Raw genomic sequence first — 23,992 nt, forward strand, 5'->3', positions numbered from 1 at the left:
TCCTATATACACGTAGCTGGGGATGGCAGGTAAACGCATCGCGTTAGGTTGCAGGAATGCAACCAGTTGAACTTGAGTCGGAATCGTTCCTTAGGCTTCGGAAGAATCACAAAGCACACCAGACCACAAAACACCAAGCTCACTGAAACTAGAGAAACGCCCATAAATCAGTGACTGCTAATGGGTAGGAAGCACGCTGCCTCTGGTTTAATGACCTGGTAGCTCCAGTGAGGACTGGAGGAGAGCCGTGCCTTACAGTGCACTTCTCCAACTTGGTGCCCTTTGGATTTTCGCACTTCAGTTCCCATCATTCACCAAAGATCAGGGATGGTGGGCGTTGTAGTACAAAATTCTGGAGAGCACGTGAATCTTCATAAGGCTTTAAAGCAGCCTTCCTCATCACTCCTTACTAATTGACAAGATAGTTCCCCCGATCATATTCGATAGAAACAACTCTATTATGTACAGTGATGAACAGAGAGATCCTTCCGGTTAAAAGCCAAACTCTGGGAAACTGCGCGAAGTCAGAGGACGAGACATTATAGAGACTAGGGGATAGAGCGGCCATTTATTTCGCAGCGTGGTGCCGCTGCAATCTAAAACAGGAAATGACGTTGGTGCCCAATCGTGCCTTTCTTTCCTTCTTTCGAAGAAGGGACCAATCGCTTCGCCCTCCGGTCGCGCGGCTTGGGTATCTGGTTGGCTTCCCGTGGCCTTCGCCTGCACCATCGAGATGACGAGAGCGCCGCCGACATCGAGGCGGCTGGCCGCAAGGGCCGTCGGGAAAGGAGCGGCGTGCCGTGCCGTGCCGTGCCGTGCCTCGCGCTGCGCTCCGCGCGTCGGGTGGGCTTGGCGGGCGGCGCGCGGCTGCCGCGGGCGAGAGCGGCGAGGGCGGTCCGGAGCGTCTGCGCGGGCGGCCCAGTGCGAAGCCGCCGCGGCCGCGGTTCCAGCGCCATGGCGGGCGGAGGCAGCGCCGGCGAGTGGTGCCTCATGGAGAGCGACCCGGGAGTCTTCACGGAGCTCATCAAGGGCTTCGGTGAGGTGTGGGCTGCGGGCTGCGGGCCCCTCGTCGAGGCCGCGGGGAAGCTCCGCGGGAGAGTCGGGTGCCCCGGCCAGGACCGCAGAGCGGCGGAAGGCTGGACCACTAGGATGCTTAGCCTCCGCTTCCGAAAAGCCTTGACGGAGGGAGGATCTCTGAGCATGTGCGGAGCGCCTCCCTTTCCTTAAAGAGAAACATTCCTGATGGCTGTGTTTAAAACCTGAGGACAACGAGCTGTGGGGCATATGATGGAAAATGTTAAGTCAGTAGTAAAACACATTTTGCAGCTAGTAAAAAATGCAAAACAGGAACGCCCTCTTGTTATTTTCCTAGCACAGCAATTAGGGTGGAAGACAAAATGCTGGCTGGCAAATCTAGTTGGTTTACATCTGCCAGAAAGGCGAGTCAATTCTGATTTTTTAACTGCCCATTTATTCTTAGGTCTCTGTGACTCGACTGTTTGACATGGGCAAGGGGAGCCCAAGTTCAAATAGTCAGGGCTGCTTGACATATTACTGTGATTTTAGCTTTTTGCCAATGGCTAAGGACCATTTCACACGTGACACAGCAAGTTTGTTACCAAGCTACAGCCAGTCTGTGTATACAAATATTCCTGTATGACAGATGTGTGTTGGTTCCCTTTGCACCTGTTTATCTGTTTTAAAGTGTAAGTTTAACACATCATGGATGCAAACAAAATGCATTTAGTTGAGTGATACATATAGTACTTTATAGAAGTGTTACATAAACATGTAGTTTGTGAACAACAAAAACATGCATTTGCAATGTGCATCAGACAGATAAATAGGCCTGTAAAGGAATCAGAATTGGCTGCAACTCCATTCCTGGATTTCTGCTTAGCTGCCTACCTGGATTGCATTCCTTGTGAGGTGTAAAGTAGTCCAGGTGACTTCATAAGTATTGCCACCTGAGTTAACCTGTCTTTATGATTTGTTGTGAGCCTAAGCATCTATCTGAGCTCTCTGAAAGATGGGAGGAATTAAAATTGTCTAATAATTAGTCCCAAGAGGATGAGTAATAGCATCTGCCAATGTGACAGAACCTGCTGCTGCTTTTGCAATTGGGGGAGCTGAGTCATCAAACATGCTGCTAGGTGTGCTCCATACGGTCTCATTGTTGTATTCTGCTCTAATTCATTCAAAATAATATATACTTGAGTGCCTTTCTAGAATGCCTAACACAAGTTGTTCATCTGATTCTTGGATGGTGCATTCACCTTCCATGTAATATTTAATTCAACACTGAACTATGCACTGGAGTTGTGAGTTAATCAAAACAAATTCCAGTAAAAGAAAAGTACAACTTCTTTAGTTATTTGGTGCCTAAAGAAAATTCTGACTTTTATTACTTTGAATCAATCTGTGTCAAATAAATAAAAGCTATTTCAAATGTTGTAATGATTACGTCAGGTTCGGTTATACTGTGTGTATGTATGAATTTGTTTTGACCCAAAGAAGCACTTATCCCATCAGGTAAGTGCTTTAAAGGCAACCAGATCTGTTCAGATTGTTGTGTACAATTCTTGATTATTACAGGGTAGAGTAAAATGTGTTTTGTATTCATAGACAGCTTATATTTAGGGACCCTCATAAGGTGACTGTTTTGTAGCACTTCAGCTGTTTTGTTCACTTGCACAAATTTTGCTATAATTTGGGTAAATAAGGACAAATTTGTATTCTAAAAAGTCCAAAAGTAAGGTTGACATTATTCCTCTGCATTCATACAAAATCATTTGATTGAGGTGTCTGTTTTTACTTCATCATTTTTGCAGCTGAACTGATTTTTTGAACAAATAATTTAAGGCAATTTATTGTGGCTTATTTTAGGTTGCAGGGGTGCCCAGGTCGAGGAAATATGGAGTTTGGAACCAGAAAACTTTGAAAAATTAAAGTAAGTTTGTTTTTAAAGAATAATTTTTCTTCCCTCCCCTAAATGGTTGTCAACATAGGAGTGCCTAAAATAGTATCAAAGATAAAAGAAAAACAGTGGTTAGACCAAGCATTTAACTCCTGCCATCAGAAAAGCCCCTCCTGTCTTTGGAATGTGTCTGATCAAGTGGGGCATTTCTCCCAGTAGTACACAGGAGAAGCCATTTTTCAAGAATACCCACATTACTTTGTAGTCCTATATAATCCTCTAGAAATTAGGATATGCTCCACTGCAGCAAAGGAGATAGAGTTGGTCGGCAGCAGGACTGGGAATTAGGCAAAACCTCATCTCTCTATCCCCACTGGTGAGCATGGTTTGAACCGAATTCAGTTCAAGGGATGCTGCTACTGATGGAAGGAACCTCTGGAACTGATTCAATCTTTTCTCATTTGGAGCATTTTAATCTTTGTATGAAAAATTGCATTGAGGTATCTGTTAAGTAGTAACAGTTCTCATGAATCCTACTTACATGCAAAGTCATGTGTTTCCCTCAATGTGTATGCTATAGGGTAGAATGAGTTAGAAGTAGCATCTTACACATTCTTTAGAAGGGCAAATGTTTTGTCCTCTCATCTGCTGCTCAAGTCAATTGCTATTTGAAGCTTCTCATGACAGGTTTTAGACATGTTGGAGCATTGCTTTACTCTGCCTTTGTTGTGCTTTTCTTTTAATATATAGGCCAGTTCATGGATTAATTTTTCTATTCAAGTGGCAACCAGGAGAAGAACCAGCTGGCTCCGTTGTTCAGGATTCCAGATTAGATACAATATTTTTTGCTAAACAGGTATAGTAATTTGAGTGATTCCTTATATCCTGCAGAACAGTTTTTGCCTAAATATAGTGTGTGAAAATCACACACTCTGGATTATAATATAAGCAGAAAAGAAACCTAGCAAAACAGGTTGTTTTGTGACATTCAGATAAAAAATATCACAGGCGAGGAACCATAGGTTTGCATAAAGTGTGTACATGCAGTTAAATATTGGTTGTGGTCTTTGGCTTCTGTAAGTCTCGTCTGGAATAATGCCATGGTATACAAAGCTACTTCAGACTTATTTTGAAGGAAGAAGTTTCATGACCACTTCTGTGTAAAAATGCTCGTAAGTAAGTTTAGGCTGTGAGGCTTTTCAGCCAATTTATGGAGAAAGGATTTTAATCACAGGAAGCTGAACAGACACAGCTTTTCAAACATTCCTTACTTGGAAAGTGCTTTTATTCTCAGTTCACAGCTGTAATCCTTTCAGTATTCCAGAAAGAAATCCCCCTCCTTTTAGTATTTAACACAAAACAAGGTGCCTTGCTTTGGGTTGATTTGCTAGAATAAAACAGAGTCACATAACATAAATATGCTTCCAAAAGAAGTCTGTTTGTACAAAGTATTTTGGACCTCTTAAAAGAAAAAGAAAAAAAAATGCTCCCTACTTAAATTCACTCCTTTTGGGGAGTTCCATGAGAAATGTTTTCTTCCTTACAAACTCACAGGGCACTTAATCTTCTGGCATATTTAGAGATAAAGTGCTATTGCCAGAATTCCAGTTGTCATTCTGACCTTCCACCAGCAAGGTCACTGTATTTTTGGGAACTCTTACTTGCAAACATTCCAGTTTAGGTCAATTCCTTAGCAATGTCTTAGAGTGGAAGCATGAGAAAAATTTTATTTCATATTAAACTCACTTTATCAAAAACATGATTTTTATCATGAGAAGTTATTTTTTTTAAAAAATCTCTTTGCTGTATTATGTTTAATTTTGCCTTAGCAAATCTTGTGTTTTCTTCATTATCATCCTTTTTTCTTTTGAATCTTGTGAAGCAACAATTCCCAAATAAAGAAATCTTTTCTAGTGTTACATGTGATTAGATGTTGATACATGTCTAAATAATTTCAAAATGCCTCATTGAGGTCGAAAAAGAGGAGAGGCTCCAAGAAATTTTAAAAGTGACTTTTAAATTGCAAATCACTTTATTTAGTAGGAGTTTTACTGGGTTTTGATTATGATGACACAGTAATTTATTATGAAGAAAAATTCTCCTTAGTTGAGCAGTTCACAGAACTGCCACTTGATGGCACCAAAGCCATTCTGAAAAAAAAAATTGTATAGCTGTAGAGAGGAACCATGGAATAGTTTTTCAGGTTTCTTGGTCTCCACTATATTGTAGAAATTGTTGCATAAAACCCAGTTACCCTTTTGTTGGGAATTTTAATAGACTGAATTCTGCCATTCCTGTATTCTGTGATATACATTTAGACTACAATCCTATAAAGTGGAACTTAGTTCCCTTAGAACAATGGGGCATACTTCTGAGTAGGCTTTTATACAGTTGTGTTGTTACTGAGATACTATTTTACAAACATGGATGGGTGTTTGGGAATGGGACTCTGTGTGGGAAACCTTTCTGCCTTCATCTCCATGCTTCAGCTAGATGTACTCAGAGGTCTACTGAATGTTGAAGGGAAGGCAGTGTGAAGGAAGCAGGTAGTTGAAAGAAGCAGATGTTGAAGAAAAGTAGTGTGGCCAAAGGCATGCTGAATAAAAAATATTTACCTGCAAGCACAAGGAAGCAGAGAGGGAGCCAATCTGTCCAACTTGGGCAGGAACCACTAGAGCTTGCAAAGGGGCTACTGAGAAGGCCTCTTTCCTGGTTCTAACACCCCATGTGATACTTCTTCGAAACAGTCTAAAATGCCATCTAAATAGCATTTGTTGTCAAGTTGAATGAATATCCTGATAATCTTGTGGGATCTTTCCCTCCATGATATCATCCAGCCCACCAGCTTCATGGAGAGCAGGGTGGCTGCTGGATCAAAATAGGATGCCTATCTCTATGGTTCTTGGAACAAATTTCTGGCTCAGAATTCTTTAGATCAATTTGTATGGTTTTTGCATCAGATTGAAGGTTGGTACATCTTGAAGTTGTAGCAGGAAAAGAAAGGTGTAGCCCTTGAGTCTGAATTCTGCCCACCAGAGGTCTAGATGGTGCCCTGTTAAGTAAACCAGTGGCCTGACTTGATACAAGGCAGTGCCTGTGTTCACTCTTGAACACAAATGCACTAGAACAGTGGATTGCAGCCCAAATACACTTGTGCTAGACCATGACAGCCGTGCCCAACAGCATGTTCGTTGCTCCACACTGTACAGGCATACAAGTGCACAACCTTTCCCAGCCCATCAGGTTGATCACACTTGGCTGCCCAAGTTCCTGCTGACTTTCTTCTCCCCCTCCTTGCTGGTTTCGTGCTGGTGTCCCTGATCATTGCTTTCCCTGGCCACCTGCTGCTCTCAGTAGGCCTCCCCAGCTTACCAGAAAGGAGTCGTGGGAGTCCTTTCTCCTCCCTCCTTTCTTGGTCTCTACATATGCCATAGAACAAGACATCAGCCTGCTTCTGCCCACCATCTTAATTTTCTGAGAATGTCCCTGAGCCCTGAGTGTGACCCAAAGGTGTTAATGGGAAATGAAGATGGAAGCAGCTGGAGGCATTCGCTTGGGTTTGAAGTGGTCCCAGCTATTAGGAAGAAAATTGCTATTTTACTACTGTGATTTCCTCCTTTTCTTCTTTTTTCTTTCATTTTGGAGATTGCTTTTTACCAGTGGGACAGTGCAAGGAATGTCACTGGTTCATCAGCAGTTGTATGTGTGTGTCCGTGAACTGGCCAAAAGTGTATGCAAACATTTTCAGTAACTTCATTATTTGGTAGTTTGGAGTTGCACAAACGTACAACCCCAATTACTGAATTTGAAGCCTTGCCCAGACAGTGTTCTGGTAAGTGCCTTCTGACAAAGCAGGCAAAATCAATGGATGTTGACAAAGCCAGGCTTCAAATCTGTCACGTTGCTTTCATTTTGTAGACAACAAATGGTGAGCTGTCTAGTTAGATCCTCTAGTTTTAAGTATGTACCTGACAGGTTTTAGTGTCGTCTACCTTTTCCACTCTTTCTTGAGACTCTAGGTACTTGGGAAGGTGGGAAAGCACAGTCCACAATATTTACAAGTGTGCTTAGTTTTGACAGTGGTCAAAAGCAATGTTTTCTTTTTAAGTGATGGGTTTGGAAAGGGCAGGTACAGTCTGAAATCTGTATGTTGACCACGCAAGTTTTCAGATTTCAGTTAGCTGGAGTTTCACAACTCTGAACTACAAGCAAAACTAAAAAGAAAAAAATAGTCGAAACTTTTCCACACATTTCTAACACCAAAAGCAGGGTGGAGGAAGTATACCAGTAATGGTCCTTCTAATTTGTTGCTTCAGCGCAAAGGAGCTATCACTTTGGGGATTGTGAAAATTAATCCGCAAAAGGCAAGGATGCTGTAGCAACCACTAAAGGAGTCACAAACGGGGCAGGGAGAAGAGACAAAGATGGGTTGTTCTGCACACAGGGCCCTAGGAGAACTGCAGGAGGATTGAGCAGGAAGCGGAGGAGGAAACACCCCATGGTGAGCCCAGTTGTCTGTAGGGTACGCTGCGGGTTGTTTTGTGAACAGGACACAATGCATAGCCTATTGACAGGATGGGTTCCTATGTTGTGTATACTCTCTCATAGGCAGATCAATTAAAGATAATTGGTGAGGGTGATGGAATAGGAGAGTTCTAACAGATGGATTGTTGCAAAATTTAGGCTTAAATTGAAGCAAGCAGGAAAAAGCACTAGGCCACTCAGGTATGACCTAAATAATATCCCTGATGAATATACAGTAGAGGTGACAAATAGATTTAAGGAATTAGATCTGATGGAGTGCTTGAAGAACTGTAGACGGAGGTTCGTAACATTGTACAAGAGGTAGCAACTAAAACCATCCCAAAGAAGAAGAAATGCAAAAGAGCAAAATGGCTGTCTGAGGAAGCTTTACAAATAGCTGAGGAAAGAAGGGAAGCGAAAGGGAAGGGAGAAAGAGAAAGATACACCGAATTGAATGCAGAATTCCAGAGAACAACTAGAAGAGATAAGAATGCTTTCTTAAATGAACAGTGCAGAGAAATAGAAGAAAACAATAGAATAGGGAGGACCAGCGATCTCTTTAAGAAAATTGGAGATAGGAAGGGAACGTTTCATGCAAAGATGGGCATGATAAAGGACCAAAATGGCAGGGACCTAACAGAGGCAGAAGAGATTAAGAAGAGGTGGCAAGATTACACAGAAGAACTATACAAGAAAGAGCTTAACGTCCCTGAAAACCACGATGGGGCGGTCACTGACCTCGAGCCAGGCATCCTGGAATGTGAAGTCAAATGGGCCTTAGGAAGTCTGAGCAACAGCAAAGCTAGTGGAGGTGACTGTATTCCAGCTGAGCTATTCAAAATTTTAAAATACACTGCAGTAAAAGTGCTACACTCAATATGCCAGCAAATTTGGAAAACTCAACAGTGGCCACAGGATTGGAAAAGGTCAGTTTACATTCTGATCCCAAAGAAGGGCAAAGCCAAAGAATGTTCAAACTACCACATCATTGCACTCATTTCACATGCTAGCAAAGTGATGCTCAAAATCCTACAAGCTAGGCTCCAGCAGTATGTGGACCGAGAACTACCAGAAGTACAAGCAGGATTTCGAAGAGGGAGAGGAACTAGAGATCAAATTGCCAACATACGCTGGTTCATGGAGAAAGCTAGGGAGTTCCAGAAAAGCATCTGCTTCATTGACTGTGCTAAAGCCTTTGATTGTGTGGATCACAACAAATTGTGGCAAGTTCTTAAAGAGATGGTAGTACCAGACCATCTCATTTGTCTCTTGAGAAACCTATATGCGGGTCAAGAAGCAACAGTGAGAACTGGACACGGAACCACTGATTAGTTCAAAATTGAGAAAGGAGTTCAGCAAGGCTGTATACTGTCACTCTGCCTATTTAACTCATATGCAGAGCACATCATGAGAAAGGCGGGCCTAGATGAATCACCAGTTGGAATTAAGATTGATGGGAGAAATATCAACAGCCTCGGATATGCAGATGATACCACTCTCATGGCAGAAAGTGAAGAGGAACTAAAGAGCCTCTTGATGCGGGTGGAGGAGGAGAGAGCAAAAGTTGGCTTGAAACTCAACGTTAGAAAACTAAGATCATGGCATCCGGTCCTATCACTTCCTGGCAAATAGATGGGGAAGAAATGGAAGTAGTGACTGATTTTATTTTCCTGGGCTCCAAGATCACTGCAGATGGGGACTGCAGCCAAGAAATTAAAAGACGCTTGCTCCTGGGGAGGAAAGCTATGGCAAATCTAGATAGCATACTAAAAAGCAGAGACATCACCCTGCCGACAAAAGTGCATATAGTCAAAGCTATGGTTTTCCCACTTGCAATATATGGCTGTGAAAGCTGGACCATAAGGAAGGCTGATCATTGAAGGATTGAGGCATTTGAATTGTGGTGCTAGAGGAGACTCCTGAAAGTCCCTTGGATCGCAAGGCTATCAAACAGGTCAGTGCTAGAGATCAACCCTGCCTGCTTTTTAGAAGGCCAGATACTGAAGATGAAACTTGTATTTGCCACCTAATGAGAAGGAAGGACTCTCTGGAGAAGAGCCTAATGCTGGGAACAATAGATGGCAAAAGAAGAAGAGGATGGCAGAGGACGAGGTGGCTAGATGGAGTCACCAAAGCAGTTGGTGTGAGCTTAAGTGGACTCTGGGGGATGGTGGAGGACAGGAAGGCCTGGAGGAATGTTGTCCATGGGGTCGCGATGGGTCGGACACGACTTCGCGACTAACAACAACAACAGATGGATTCCTGTGTTTCCAGGGATAAAACTCAGTACCACCTTGAAGGTCTCAGACTTACTTTACTCACATACTTAGCAGTGCAAGAGAATCACCAACACTTTTTATAATATCAAAATCAAATTCTATCTTTTTTCACCAGTGACTGATAATTGACCAACATTTTCCTATGCCTCAGCTTACCAGCTATGAAACTTTCCTAATCTGATTTCCTGTGATTTAGTCCAGTCCCTTTTTCTTTGGCAATTCTGAAGAGATATCTCCTCCCTTGTATATATGGAAAATGTCCATACCACCTTGTTGTGACCACAATTCTGAGATGGTTATTTTTCTTTGAATGCTCTTTCTTAGAAAGCCTACGCAACATCAGTCATCCTTATGCATTTGATGGCCATTCAAATATTATTGGAATTATTGTTGCACTGCATTTATATCTGGCCCTTTCTCTTGTTAGGAGCCCAAGCCAGCGTCACCTAGTTTTCCTCTGCTTCATTTTTATCCTCACAACAACCCTGTGAAGTAGGGCTGGCTGAGAGGCCATGACTGGCCTAGAGTGAGTTTCCTGGCTCCCAGCCCAACTCTAACCACTGCACCATACTTGACCTGTTTTAATACATAGCTTGATTACCCTGCTTTCTCTTCAAGGCTGTGATCCTGTACACATCTACCTGGGAATACACTGAGCTGATCTCCGCAAGGCTTATATTTGAGCAGGCGTGCATAGCATTGTGCTTTAATTACAGCACAAGCCTTTGCCACTGGTCAGGTCAGAAAATGGCTTCACTTTCACTTCGCTGGGTCTGCATGCTCAGAGCGCCCTCTCCCACCTCTCAGCCAGCATGACAAGGACTACACCAGCTGCCTCTCCGGGGTTGCAGGAGCAGCCTCTGGGACAGGGATGGAGGCACTCCAGGGCACAGGGTGGGGAGGAGACAGGGCCCTACAAGATATAACATAGCAGGGAGGGCCTCAGCTTCCTTCCCCCCTGCTTCAGAGTGCCCCAGTCGGCTGTCTAGATGAGTGGCAGAACAGGAGGCCCACAGAGGCAGCCTTCCGTGTTGCCATCCTCCTCCTCCCCATAAGATGCCCACAATCCATTGTGAGCATCCCAGTCAGATTGCAACCTACATCGCCACTTGTTCCTCTCAATTGGCACTGACCCTGCTGGCATTCTCTCACAGCTGAATATACTCCAGGGAATATTTGCATTTGTTTTCTAGGCCAGTGGGAAGCAGCTGCAAAGAAAGGCTTTGCTGAGTGTTCACTGTTGTAAGGATTTTGTTTTTTGTTTTATTTTTTGGCCAATATAATATTAAGGCAGAAAGGACAGATTGACCCTGTAACTTTCCCAATAATTATATTATTCCTATTAGTATTCTATTTCTCTCCTGCCTTTTTCCTCTTGTAAGAAGGCAACTTTCATAGCTCCATTTTATGCTTACAACAACCACCCTGTGAGGCAGATTGGGCTGAGAATCTGTGACTGGCCCAAGTCACTTAATGAGCGTCATGGGCAAATTGGGACTAAAACTGGTGTCTCTCTGGTGCCCAGTCCAGCACTCTAGCCAGCATGGCGAACCACCTCTCCATTTAGTCTGTATGTCCACCTAAAGTACTTCTTTGGATGCTGTCCTATATGTGTGTAAAAGTTTGAAGGTAACATAAGTTGGTAAAAGTCATACAATAAACCCCTTCTAAATAATACCATCAGAAAAGAACCTTTAATTATGCAACAATATGTTTTGTGTACCTGCTCATCTGTCAAGGTCACTTAGGACAATAATCTACAGTTTCAGCAAAGCTGCAAGGTGCTTTGTTATACCAAATTGGTTTGTGTATGTTTACAAAGTGTGGAAATATTTATTTTAAGTGGATATGAGTGCAACATGCAGGTATAGAGCAGGTTTTACTACTTTGGAGTTTAAACAAGAGGCTATGGTGAGTTGTTGAAACTGTATAAGTTGATTTAAGCTATTTTTTCTGAATTTTTCATACCTCTTTTCAGGTAATAAATAATGCGTGTGCAACTCAAGCCATAGTAAGTGTGCTATTAAATTGTACCCATCAAGATGTCCATTTAGGAGAAACACTATCAGAATTTAAAGAATTCTCTCAAAGTTTCGATGCAGCGGTATGTGAAATGATTCTATTTTAATTTTTTAAAAGCTTCTTCAACACAATCATCTAGTTGAATGAATTTCTTGTTTTACATTTAGATGAAGGGCCTGGCATTAAGCAACTCGGAAGTGATTCGGCAAGTCCACAACAGTTTCGCCAGGTAACAAGAAGTCAGGTGTTTCTCAAATCCATTCTTCAGCAATGCTTAGTATTAACTTCCATTCTTGACTTTTGCTTGCCTTTAGACAGCAAATGTTTGAATTTGATGCAAAATCAACAGCAAAAGAAGAAGATGCTTTTCATTTTGTCAGCTATGTCCCTGTACATGGAAGATTATATGAACTGGATGGTCTGAGAGAAGGCCCAATAGATTTAGGTAACATTTTGGTTTCACCTATATAATGCCATAACTGTGTCTCATTCATGATATATAACTTCATGTGTTATATTCTGAAAAATAAAGAATATGTCTGTTCAACATGCAGAGTGTTGTTCACAATAGTTGGTGTTTTCTGACTGAGGGTGAAGAGTTTTGCTTTTGGGCAGATAGAATAAGAAATAAGACATGGTTCGGTTTAAATAATTTAAAGATATTTAAAAATTAAACCTAAATAAATATTATAAGTCACAGGAGTGTAGATAGCTCTGTAGGCATTATCCTCTACTGCTGCAGCACTCCTGTTGTTTCTCTTGAGCATGACTTATAAGAGAAACAGGAAGCTAGTGTTTCCTAAAGCAATCCTGGAAATGAGTAGAAATGCTAGCTGCCAGGATAGGTCAGTAGAGCAAGGAGCACTGACCTTCCCCATTCTGGAAATAAGCATTTGGGCTCATTGCTATTCGCATATCAGTTTCATTGCTAGTTTCTTATACTGCCAGTGTGCAGGCCACATCGCATGCTGCCCAGAGAGTCAAGATTCAGTAAGGAAAGCAGGGGAAATAATTGTCTGTAAAATATTATAGTCTTAAACTCCACGTCTTTTATAAGCCTCCTTCCTACTGAATTCAGCATTGGAAGTTTTCTGAATCTGTTAATTCAGATCATGTATGTTCCAAAATAATCAGGAACAACCAAAATGGGTTTGCTTTAACAACTTTGCTTGGAGAAAATAACTTAAAAAAAAAACTGTGTACTTTTCAATATCAAAGCAAATTATTTTAATTAATTGAATTGTTAATATAAAGCTGCTGTGTCTATTAAGTTAACTCAGTGGTGTTCATTATTTTAACAGTTTTGGCAATTATGATAATATTCTGTAAGATTGGTGTTTTAAAAATATTGTTTATGGTATTTCTTGTGTTTAAATATTGATTCAAAATTGGTGGCTTGGATCTGGAGCTCTTGGGAAATATCAGCAAAGTTCTTTATGCAGCCTACCCTTATTTTGCAGGGATTTTGTTGCATAAGTTCATTCTGAACTTCGGTGCAATTCTATGAAGGATTATTAACTTCTGTATTTCCCATTTAGGTGTGTGCAATCAAGATGACTGGATCAGTGCTGTAAGGCCTGTCATAGAAAAACGAATACAAAAGTAAGTCCCTGGCTCTATCTAACATACTGCAAAATCCCTGCGTTTAGCCATAACACACTGTGACTTATAGGCCATGTTCGGCCTCGACTTGTATAGGATTGAACCTTTAAACATCTTGCTGTAAATTAGCTTAATTTTTATGCAAATAATTGAAAACTGTGTAGATAGAGTTACTGGAATCCTGTCACAATGTATTTAGCTAGAGTATATGTTTTACATACCTAGACACTTGATTATTTCCTTAGCACATAGGGAGAGGGTGACATGTCATCCCTCTATTTGCAAGCTACTGGATAGCCACATTTGCTCTTGATAAATGTGCTGGGCATCTTAATTTTGTTTCTCATATCATGTGAAAGTGCCCAGATAGCTGTGGGGCTCATTTTGCGGCCATGTCAGTATGCGACTACCCTGTTTTTATTTTCCAGGTACAGTGAAGGTGAAATAAGGTTTAACTTGATGGCAATTGTATCTGACAGAAAAATGATATATGAACAGAAAATTACAGAACTGCAGAGACAACTTGCTGAGGTGTGCTGCCACTTGAATAGATTGTTTCCACAAAATGGTTACAAGGTTAAGTGACTGCCCTGAGTGCCTCTGGTGTTACAGTATTCTTGAAGCGAAGTATGTTGGGTTAATCAGTTAGAATCAACAGGGAGTTTCATGTAAAAGTGGGAGAGTCATGCAATACTGACATGTTTGTATTAGGCTTGGCCAAGATGAGTTTGTTATGTTCCTCAGAGGAAAATGTTGCTAGACAAATCTGCATTGAACAGACTTGTCAGTGTGAGTGAGCTAACTCTGCTTTTCCTTGATTCCTTGTACATAAAAAATAAAATATTAAAAGCAATTACAAAACACTGCAGAAACAAATATCAGTGCACTTTAACAAGCATCTAAAACAAATACTAGAAGATGATGTAGCAATGAGAACACTAGCATGAGAGTGTGTTGTTGCTTGAACTGTAGCTGTACATGTGCTTTTAGAGTTAATTATTCAGAAATAGAATGGATTACAAGACATCTTCCTGCTTATTTTAAGAGGGAGCTTTACATGGGAGCCTGCAAAGCTTTGTTTGGGGCTGCTTTTTGTCTATTAAATAATTTCTTTTATGTGATAATTTGTTAGAAGGGTGCTGCTTAATTTGAAAAGCTAACATGTCTCCGGTTATTTTTTCCTAAAAGGAAGAGCCCATGGATACAGACCAGACCAGTAATATACTAAGTTCTATTCAGTCAGAAGTTGCGAAATATCAGATGTTAATTGATGAAGAAAACCAAAAATTGAAACGGTACAAGGTATGTGAGGTTCTTCCCCTGAACAGTTGAAGAACAAACACTAATCTTCTGTTTCGAACTCCAAGCTACATGGCTGCGTTGGTCCCACTGAATGTGAGGCAAGCAGGTAAAACTCAGAAAATTTTGAGTTTTTGTATAATGGTTCTTCGTGTGGTACACAAAACAAACGTCAGCTTAAATGATCCTTATGACCGGGGTGAGAGTGATTGAGCTGCCTTTTGGAACTGAGGAGCAGACAGCTGATTATCTACAGCAGATAGCTAAGGCTCACTACCTAGAGGAGCACTTTCAGGCTTCTTTTGGGGACTCCTTTCTGCACTGACTTCTCTGAGGAGCCCCCCCAGTTGGAAAATACCAGTTCACATAGAATGGGCTTCTTGGCTGCCCAGTATCCTGCATCTGCCTTCCAGGGCCCGTTTGGTAGTGATGCACAACCTGTCTTTCAGGGAAGCTTTTCCATCAGTACTGATGTTCTCGCTGAGGGACCCCCCGATCAGTTTATAAGGAATCTTGTAGTTTCCCAGAGCACAATGTGGAAATCACTGGTGGGGTAGTGAGAAAGAGAGACAGGCAAGGAGGAGCTTAGAATTTCACGTGTCTTGAAAGTTTTCAGAGGTATCCTAATAAAAGTTAAAATATGCATCTCAGAAAGTTGGGTTAATAATCCTCGGGAGTAGGAAGGCATTTCATGTAAGTTTCCTTGCCTTGTATTTCAAAGCAATTTTGCATTAGAAATGATTCAGCAGGCCTTGGCTGATGTTAACCCAGCAAAGCTGAGTTTCTTCTTGATAGTAAGAGGGTAGTGTCAAACCTTGGACTGTTGATCAGTGCAGCAGTATTTGACCTTTGGGAATTGGCCTTTCCCAGACTGACTTCCAGTTCTGTTTCTCTGAAGTAGTACCTTGGTCTGCATGATCTGTGCTATTCTGTAAAAGGGGCCTATGCGGCCTGATGATACCGGAGATCAGAAGATGTCTTGCAATATAAGTTACTTCTATTTCATGGCTAGCTTTTATCCCTACCACCCCATGCCTTGTTGAAACTTCTTTTCTGCCTTGATTCTAGGGGGCTGTGCAACCTGATCCCTCCAACAAGGTCAGATAGTTTGTAAACTAATTTCAAAACCACCCACCCACCCCTGTGTTTCAGCTGGCTTCCATGATATCGAACATTTGTGTTTCTAATGAAAGTTTTTTCCTTCAGTGCTCTGTGCTCTTGGTTCTGTGGGACTAACATAGCAAATTGCACAGAACAGTGTATGTTAGGTGCAGCCAACTTAACCAGATAGATAACTGCACTTGCCTGAGGAACTTCCATGAGACAACTCAGACTCACACAGGACTGCTCCATGACGAAAGTCATACCTGTTCCTCTCAAGGAAGAGGCAGAGTTGGTTGCACATGGTCATCTGATGTTACACTGATCATACAGAGGTCTACTTGCAAGAGCAGTTAGTTGCAGAGTAAGCTGGCTGGCTCCTGTCATGCTGATCTAACTACTTTTGAGTCATTTCAGTTCAAGGTAATTGCTTGATGTTACAGTACACAAAATGAAAGTTAGGTAAATACAGTGTACCCACGTGACGTCACGGTTCAGCGTTTGCAGCTTCAGTCTTTCGCGGGATTTTTCTCCGAGCAAGTCCAAGCTGATCTTGCGAGTAAGGCAGTGCCTTGCCATGCGGCTGCTTACTCGCAAGGAGGTTGTTTCCTCCAAGTTTGGACTCGCTCAGAGAAAACTATCTCTGGCACGTGCTCCCCTGCCCTGCCATGCACGTGCACCCGCCTCCTGCCTGCACTGCCTTGGCGGCCAGTGCCCATCGCTGGCACCAAATTCCCGGTCTTTCACAATTTGCGGGTGCTTTAGGAATGTGACTTCCATGAATTTCGAGAGACTACTGTACTTCTATTCTGAACAAATAGCTATTTAACTATATTAGGAGAGTATCGATGAATCCCACCCCAGCTTACTCAGAGCAATGGCCACCTTGGGACCACACACAAGCTGTAGCAGTGCAAGTTACAGATTCATTTATTCAGAATGTACTTGGATCATCCTTCCATTCAAGATGATGTATAAATAAAAAGCCCAAGCCTTCGTAGTGCTTTCTAGGCAAGAACCAGCAGCCTGAATTGGGCTTGGAAACAAGCCAGAAATCAGTGCTGGGGTTAATACTGTCGGCAAACCATACAACAGTTCTAATATTTACCAGCTGGTCTTGCATAGAGCCCTAACAGCAGTGTCGGAATTGTGAACTGATCTGGATGACCATTCCTTTTGGAGCCTGTTAAAGGCAGCACTCTACCAGCTTTTCAAATTTACTTGTGTGGCCCTGAGGACTAGAAGTTCTTGCTTAAAAATGAAAGCTGAGGGCAAATGCTCACTGTAACCTATATTCTTTCATAAGGAATTTTGCTTATCCTTGCATTAGATCTCTCATTTACTTAGTGGTGCCCTTCTGATATCAAAAGTTAAGAGACTGAGCAAATGACCAGTGTCATGCCATTAATGCCCTGTATACCATTGTGACTACCTGCAATAACAAATTCTTTGTTTGGCTGTTTTAAATATTTGTCTGAAGTGAGTGGCATGTACCTACAGGGTAACTTCCCTGGGACATTTTGCTGTCTTGCAGCTCTGTGTGTTTTTTCTTACTGTAAAATCATGATCAGAACCTCTGCAAAATTAGCTGCTGCTTGCTTGTAGAAATAGATTTTTAAAAAAAAAATTAATTGAGCCCCTCCCAATTTTCCTTTTGGCTGAACTCAGGAAGTTGCCCCCTGCAGGAGGCTTAATCTATGTTTCTTACCTTCTGTTGCGATCATGGTTTTGCAAGTTTTATGATTGCATTTTTATTGCCACTCTTTTAAACTGGCACAGACCATAATAGCAAAGAAGTTTATTTACAGGCATGCCACTGGGCTGTTCATTATCAGTTAAGATATAGCTCAGCAGTTGGCCACTTGTCTCCTTTCTGAAGCAACTTAACTGCTTTATTTATATTATTACATATATAGCCTGCCTTTTTCCTTCTTGCTAGGAACTCAAGGGAGTTCACCTGGTCCTTCTCTCCATTTTATTTTTACAACCGCAGCTGAGAGTCAGTGACTGGCCCAAAGACACCCAGTCAGCTTCATGGCCAATCAGGAATTAGAATGTAGATCTCCTGGGTCCCAGTACATCACTAACCACCACACCATGCTGGCTCTTATTAGTGACTTCTTTTTGAAGAGAAGAAAATCACAGAATTCAGAAAAGACATTGACTATGAAAACTTTCATCTTGTTTTACTGAAATATTTCAATTTCAAATCCACTCCATGTCTTTTATAAGTCACATTCAAACTCAAAGGCTAATCCTCAAAGCAACATCAAAGGGGAAGTTTCCTGTACATTTGGCAGGGATTCTCTGTGCTGTCAATGTAGGTCCTAATGTCTTAATAATTGTGCACATACACAGTCACGGTACCACTCTTTTCCTACCCAGGCTGACAGTACGTTGTATACTCCAGCCATAATTTCCCCATCCTCTCTTTTCTCTCCTCTTCCCCACCACACAACCCAGTTTAAAAAGATCAGTGCTAGGGGCCTATTTGGTTAAGGCAGAGGTTTTGTTCAAGAACTTACATTCTTTCTAATCTACTTGCTGCTATAAGGAGCTTGTATGCGGAGCTAGTGGAATCTAACACAAATTCATGTGTATTCTATGCTTGCAGATTGAAAACATTAGAAGAAAACATAACTACCTGCCATTCATCATGGAACTGCTAAAGACCTTGGCAGAACACCAGCAATTAATCCCACTTGTTGAAAAGGTAGGTGCCCTACAATGCGCCCTGTTTCCCTCGCTAGAATTGTTGCTATTTTTTAATTCTTCTACTTGAATATTCGTGGAAATTGTTAGGATGTTCAACACACACATGAGCCTGCAGGCAGTTCTTCATTTTAAACACGAGAGGTAAGCAGATAACTCAGTAGGGATATCTGCCTCTCTCGCCCTGGGTCACTAGGTGGCACACATTCCACACGGATGTGTTCCTCCGAGAGGCTAGCTCGTAGTAGATATTGGTTTCTGTAGGATCTCTGCTGATTTATACTGATCTGCTAGTGTGTTGCTGTTTCCTCGGTGTTCTGGTCCCAGTGGTAACATTGATTTGCTGATCTGGCTCAGCTCCAGGCACATTTAATGAAGAAAGTAAGGTGCTCAACCCCCCTGCAGGGCTATTAATCTGTGTGGTGGTTCAGTTGCCCTTATTTGGATTCTTGTCCTGAAATTGCTTGGCACGTGATCTTTCCTGTGCTCTGGATGCACAGTGTGAGGCGCTAATGATGAGGAAGGTCTATTTAAGTCAAAATAACTGTCCAGATTTACAATAGCAGGTTAGGCTTCTAGATTTAAATGTGCCACAGCTAATACCTTGCAGCTGCTTTTGTTTCACAACTTTAGTTATTATTTATAAAATGCAACCCACCCCTTAACAATCAGTTGGGTTATCAAAGGTTGCAAACCTAAACACGTCTACTTGAGAGTGAATCCACTGAACTTTATAGGTTGGAGCTAAACTTAGTCATGTTTAGAGTAGATCTGTTAAAACCAGTGGGAATTAATTTAATCGTGCTCAGCTTAAGGCTCTTTGATTTCAGCATCTCCTCCAAGCAAGAGTAGTGTCTTCCAAGCAAGACTAACACTGGGTTCACACTACCCAGCAACCTCTTGTGGATAACCATCTGCTGTGGGTTGCCATATGGTGCAGCCTTAGGCGGCTTCCCACCAAGCGGCTTGTTTGTGGGAAACAAGCAAACCTGACTGCCCATGGCTTGTCGAACCTATAGGGTATGTTGAACCTATAGTAGGTTGTCATGTCATCCACACCTGAGAGACCAGTCCTGTGGTGGGCTCTGGGAAGCAGTGAGCAAATTGGCAACAGAAGCCCTCCTCTGGGAACCCTCTGTGAAAGGAGACAGAGTACCCGGAGGAGGGCCTTCTCTGTGGTGGTGCCCCAACTATGGAATGCGCTCCCCAGAGAGGTCCGCCTGGCGCCGTCAATATATGTTTTTCAGCGCCAGGTTAAGACCTTTTTATTTAATCAATATTTTAATATGTTTTAATATTGAATTTTATTACTGTATTTTATTAACTTGCAGCCAGAGTGGGTCATCAATTTATTTATGCTGTAAGCCATCCAGAGATGTAAGTAATTGGACGGCATACAAATTTTATCAATCAATCAATCGGCAAGAGTGGCAAAAATCCCTTGCTATTTTTGGCACTCTCGCCCATGCTGCCACCAGTGACCGCTATTTTGTCAGTACCCGAGCAGTACTTTGGAACAGCTATCACTGGTTCATTACCCTTTCGTGTGGGAAGAACTGTGCACACTTGAAATTCTTTTGGTGCTTTGTAGGTGCATACTTACGGATCCCTGCAGTGTGGAGTCTTGCTTGGCCAATGTCCTGGTAACATCTTTTGACAAAGTGCAGGAGGTGATGTCCATAGACATTAGCCAAGCAGGCTACAAGTGGGTTACTTTGTACACACTTGGCAGCTGTCAGCTGACAACTTGTCAATCGAAAAACAAAGTGGTGAAGGGATTTTTGCCCTCAAAAGGCTATCTCCCCCTTTCAGGTGTGACCTTTCAGTTTTTCAGAATGGCTGTGAAATTTTTTACTGCCCTCCCAAACAGAGATAGCGACATCTTGTCCCCTTTTTGCAAGCACTTATTTTTGATAGTTGTCAAAAGAAAAACTTCTTTTGGGGACAGGAAAATAAACAGCCATGAACACTGAATATATTTCCCTGTCAGAAGGAAGGAAGGAAGGAAGGAAGGAAGGAAGGAAGGAAGGAAGGAAGGAAGGACGGAAAATTATTTCAACTGTGCACGTCTGCTTTTTTAAAAAAACACAATGAGCCAGTGGCAGTAACTCCAGTGAGCCAGTGGCAGCAGCACAAGACTCTGGGGAAAAATGAGGTCAATGTCACAGTGGGCCATGTTGGGGAGACAGATTGGGTTCTGCTGTGGAGGCCTCTGGAATACCAGTTGGAGGACTGGGGAAGAAGGTGAGAACAACCCATGCTTGCCCTAATCATCTGTTGGGCACACTGTGCATTGTTCCATGAACAGCCCACACGTAGGGTGACTTGCTAGATTGTGTTAACTTGCACTAAGTCTGAATATAATCGTGTGTTGTCCATGGGGTTGTGATGGGTCGGGCACGACTTCACGACTAACAACAGAGTTGCTATGGTCTCTCTCAAAATCGTTGGAATGTCTTCTTTGTTTCAAGTACTTCTGCTTCACGGTTCTATAGATTCTCACTGCTCAGTGACACCAGGCATTATAAATCCTGATGATTAACTGAAGTAGCTCTGTAAGCAGAATGTAGGGTGTGTCACACAGCTCCCAAAAGAGTAGTAGAAATTTGAACAAATTCAACTGGCCCCACAGACCAATTGGAGGAATTGCTAAGTAATAGCACAGTTGTATGTTCTTCTCATACCTGCTGAACACCAAATAAGAGTGCATGTGTTAGAAATTCTGGAGAATGTTAAATTCCTACTCCATAAATTGCTTTTTGACACTGATTTGGCTTTGCTTGGATAGCCCAATTTTGCCCCACAAGAGTAGGAAGCAAGAGACGCCTCCAGTAAACCACAGTACCAAGTCCAGAGCTGCACAAGGGCTCGTACCTGTTGTGCAATTAAAGGCTGTTGCAACTATTTCCTACTATTTCTAGACTGACAGTACTAGAAATTGGGGGAGAGGGATGTGAGTGTGCATATTTCATTTTTCTAAAATAGAATGATGTTTACCCTGGTTTTTTTGGTCCTAAAGTTTTGTAGAGTGATGCACAGTAACAATGAAAGCATCCTAAAAATAACACACACACCCAAAAACACCCTGCAGTAAAGCCAAGATCTGAAAGTGCTAGGAAAATAAAAAGGGTTTCCATCTGGTATGACAAACAGCCAAGTCTGCTTAGTGCAAATCTGTGGAGCGAGGTCACCCTGATCAAGGAGGTCTGTTCCCCAGTCACCCTGCCTCACTTCCAGCAGTGGGAGGAGCAGGACTGAAGTCCGCATAAGTCCTGCTATCTTTTCCTGAGTCTTGCTACTTAGTCTCTACTGGATCCAAGGGACTCTTCCATTCACAGAGGGTCATGCCTGAATTCAGCCTTTCATGTTTTCAAAAACATAACCTCCTATATTGTTGCCATCAGTTTAGAAGTCAGCTCAAGATACTGGGAAAATGTGTGCAACTGATTATCAGGAAACCTGGTAGTGTTTGTGTATTAAATGTTCCCAGTGATAATGAGTCTTGTATATTTTGAGTTGCAGAAAACTGTGGACAGTTATTACAAGAGTACAATATGCTCTCTCTGTCTGCATTTACTTTCTAGGCAAAAGAAAAACAGAATGCTAAGAAAGCTCAAGAGGCCAAATGAAGACTGGTGTCTTTTCTGTGTTGGCTTCCCCCACGGCTGTTTGGTGGAGAAAATGTGCTTCTGATTTTTTTGTCTTCATGAAAGCAACCCTGCAAGACTTCTTGTAAAGTTTAAATTTGTCCAGTGCACGTTTACCAATTTGTAACAGCTTGTCCTGTCCCAGTTGCTCGGGGTCTATGAATCTTCCCTTTTTCATCCACATCATGTGCATGTACTACCACTCAGAAAAGGCTTTTAGAATTTCTGTTAAATTCCAGTATTTAATGGTGATATCTGACTTATTCTTCATATTTAATCAGGAAATGCTGCTGCAATTTGTATAGACCCAAATTTGTGCAAGTAATGTAGACCTTTTTACTGTAATGAACATATTTAAGTATTTTGTCTTGCAGTGAAACCTTGGATATATAGTTATGTGAAGGAATCTTGACTTATTTTTACAAATAAGTTGGCCTGTATTTGCTTATCACCACTATCTGTCTTGGTCTCTGAGCCTTTCAGTGGCTGTTTCTCTGTTTTTGTTCCTATGGAGTTATGTCTAAATTTTCTACAGAGTTGAGAGTAAAAACTGAACGGTAGAATCATTTACAGACCAGTGCACAAGCCTAAGAGTCTATTGCTTCAGTAGGAAAAAAAGAATAATAAATTTTCCCATTTTTATTTTGGCAAATGTTTGTACGTTGTAATATTCCTATCATGGTTAATGTAATTTTTGAAAGGATATCCCTCATCCTCCTCTGGAGCCATTTCTGTGTAACACCAAAATTACAAAAAAGAGGTTTCCAATGTTTTCCAGTATTCATGGAGATGTTTATTTGCAGTGGGTGGGGGGCAGCATCAGTATCTTATAGGGTTTGGAGGAGAATTTGCAATTTGCCCTTCTCTGGTGTACACCACTACCTGTATATATATTTTCCTGATGTTCTGAATTAAACAAATGCTCTATTTTCATCCTTCACTGTTTTAGAAAAAGAGATTTTTCAAAAAATATTCAATGCAGTTTTTATTGGGTAAAAAATGCAAGTTATACTTCTAGATTGAATGCAAACAGATGCCCCTGGTTATGTTCTGGCAGTCAGTGAAGGATGACCAATTGTGACTGGGAAAAGCTTGCAAAGTCTGGTAACGTTCTGTACATATTCTGTTCTCTGGTCACAGTGTGTGTACCCATAAACCTACTATGTAATTCATGCACATCCAGGTCATGTTCTTTGTTGTCCCTGCAACTTTATTAGTTCTCTTTTTGCAGTAAGGCAAAGTGCAGTGGACTCTTAACCTGCTTCCAAAGCCATATCAAGGGTAACACCTGTGACTGCCTACCAAGTTTGTAAAAGCAGAGCTCATGGCAACTTAAAAGGCAAAGGGGACAGTCTGGAGAGAAGTACCCCTTAGGAGGGTGAAAATCTAACAGACCAGCCTAGTCCTTCCATCCTCTATGTGCTTCCTGTTTTTATTTCCAAGGGGGCCAGTAGCTCTCCAGTGGAGTTTACAGCAGAGGTCTTCTGTTGTGAAATGGTGGATACAGCCTTGAACTAGCAGATTAACGACCAGAAAAGGGAAGAAATGAAGTAGGTACCCAGGTTGTGTCAGGAAGTCTGGTGGTATTTACTCCAGTGGCAATATATCTGTATCCTGCCTTCCTGTTTTGTAGCTGAAACACTCAGGGTTCATCTCGTCCTCATGATGTGGGAACAGCATCCTTGGTAGATGTCAAGGTAGCCTCTGTTTAAATATCTCTGATCAAGGAGAACTCATCACCTCCCAAGATAATCTGCTTTACTGCTGAACAGCTCATATTATTAGGAGTCTTCTAACTTTTAGGCAAATTCTGCTTACGTGCAATCTCCACCCATTGATTCTAGCCCTCTGTTGCTTTGTAGGGAAAAAACAGTCATCTGTGCTATTTT

General features: G+C 41.9%; 1 protein-coding gene across 3 annotated transcripts; it reads left to right on the top strand.

Annotated features, from left to right (window-relative positions):
• The first annotated feature begins 620 nt into the window (after nt 1-620).
• Nucleotides 621-23,043, top strand: UCHL5 (ubiquitin C-terminal hydrolase L5). 3 transcript variants are annotated; one of them, XM_044439164.1, is made up of 12 exons: nt 621-1,036; nt 2,887-2,950; nt 3,668-3,773; nt 11,699-11,824; nt 11,910-11,971; nt 12,057-12,187; nt 13,281-13,344; nt 13,773-13,875; nt 14,533-14,646; nt 15,712-15,741; nt 18,359-18,457; nt 22,041-23,043. In XM_044439164.1, the coding sequence occupies exons 1-12, from the start codon at nt 955-957 to the stop codon at nt 22,083-22,085; spliced, it is 1,026 nt and encodes a 341-aa protein (XP_044295099.1). In that variant the 5' UTR covers nt 621-954; the 3' UTR covers nt 22,086-23,043. The 3 variants fall into 3 exon arrangements, 2 of the variants coding, with proteins under 2 accessions (XP_044295099.1, XP_044295098.1); XR_006415582.1 differs by lacking the exon at nt 22,041-23,043 and having other exon boundaries at nt 852-1,036; nt 15,712-16,167; XM_044439163.1 differs by lacking the exon at nt 15,712-15,741 and having other exon boundaries at nt 878-1,036.
• The last annotated feature ends 949 nt before the right edge of the window (nt 23,044-23,992 follow it).

This window comes from Varanus komodoensis, unplaced genomic scaffold, assembly GCF_004798865.1.
Source record: "Varanus komodoensis strain SLA01 unplaced genomic scaffold, ASM479886v1 scaffold34_1, whole genome shotgun sequence".
NCBI classification, from domain to species: Eukaryota; Metazoa; Chordata; class Lepidosauria; order Squamata; family Varanidae; genus Varanus; species Varanus komodoensis.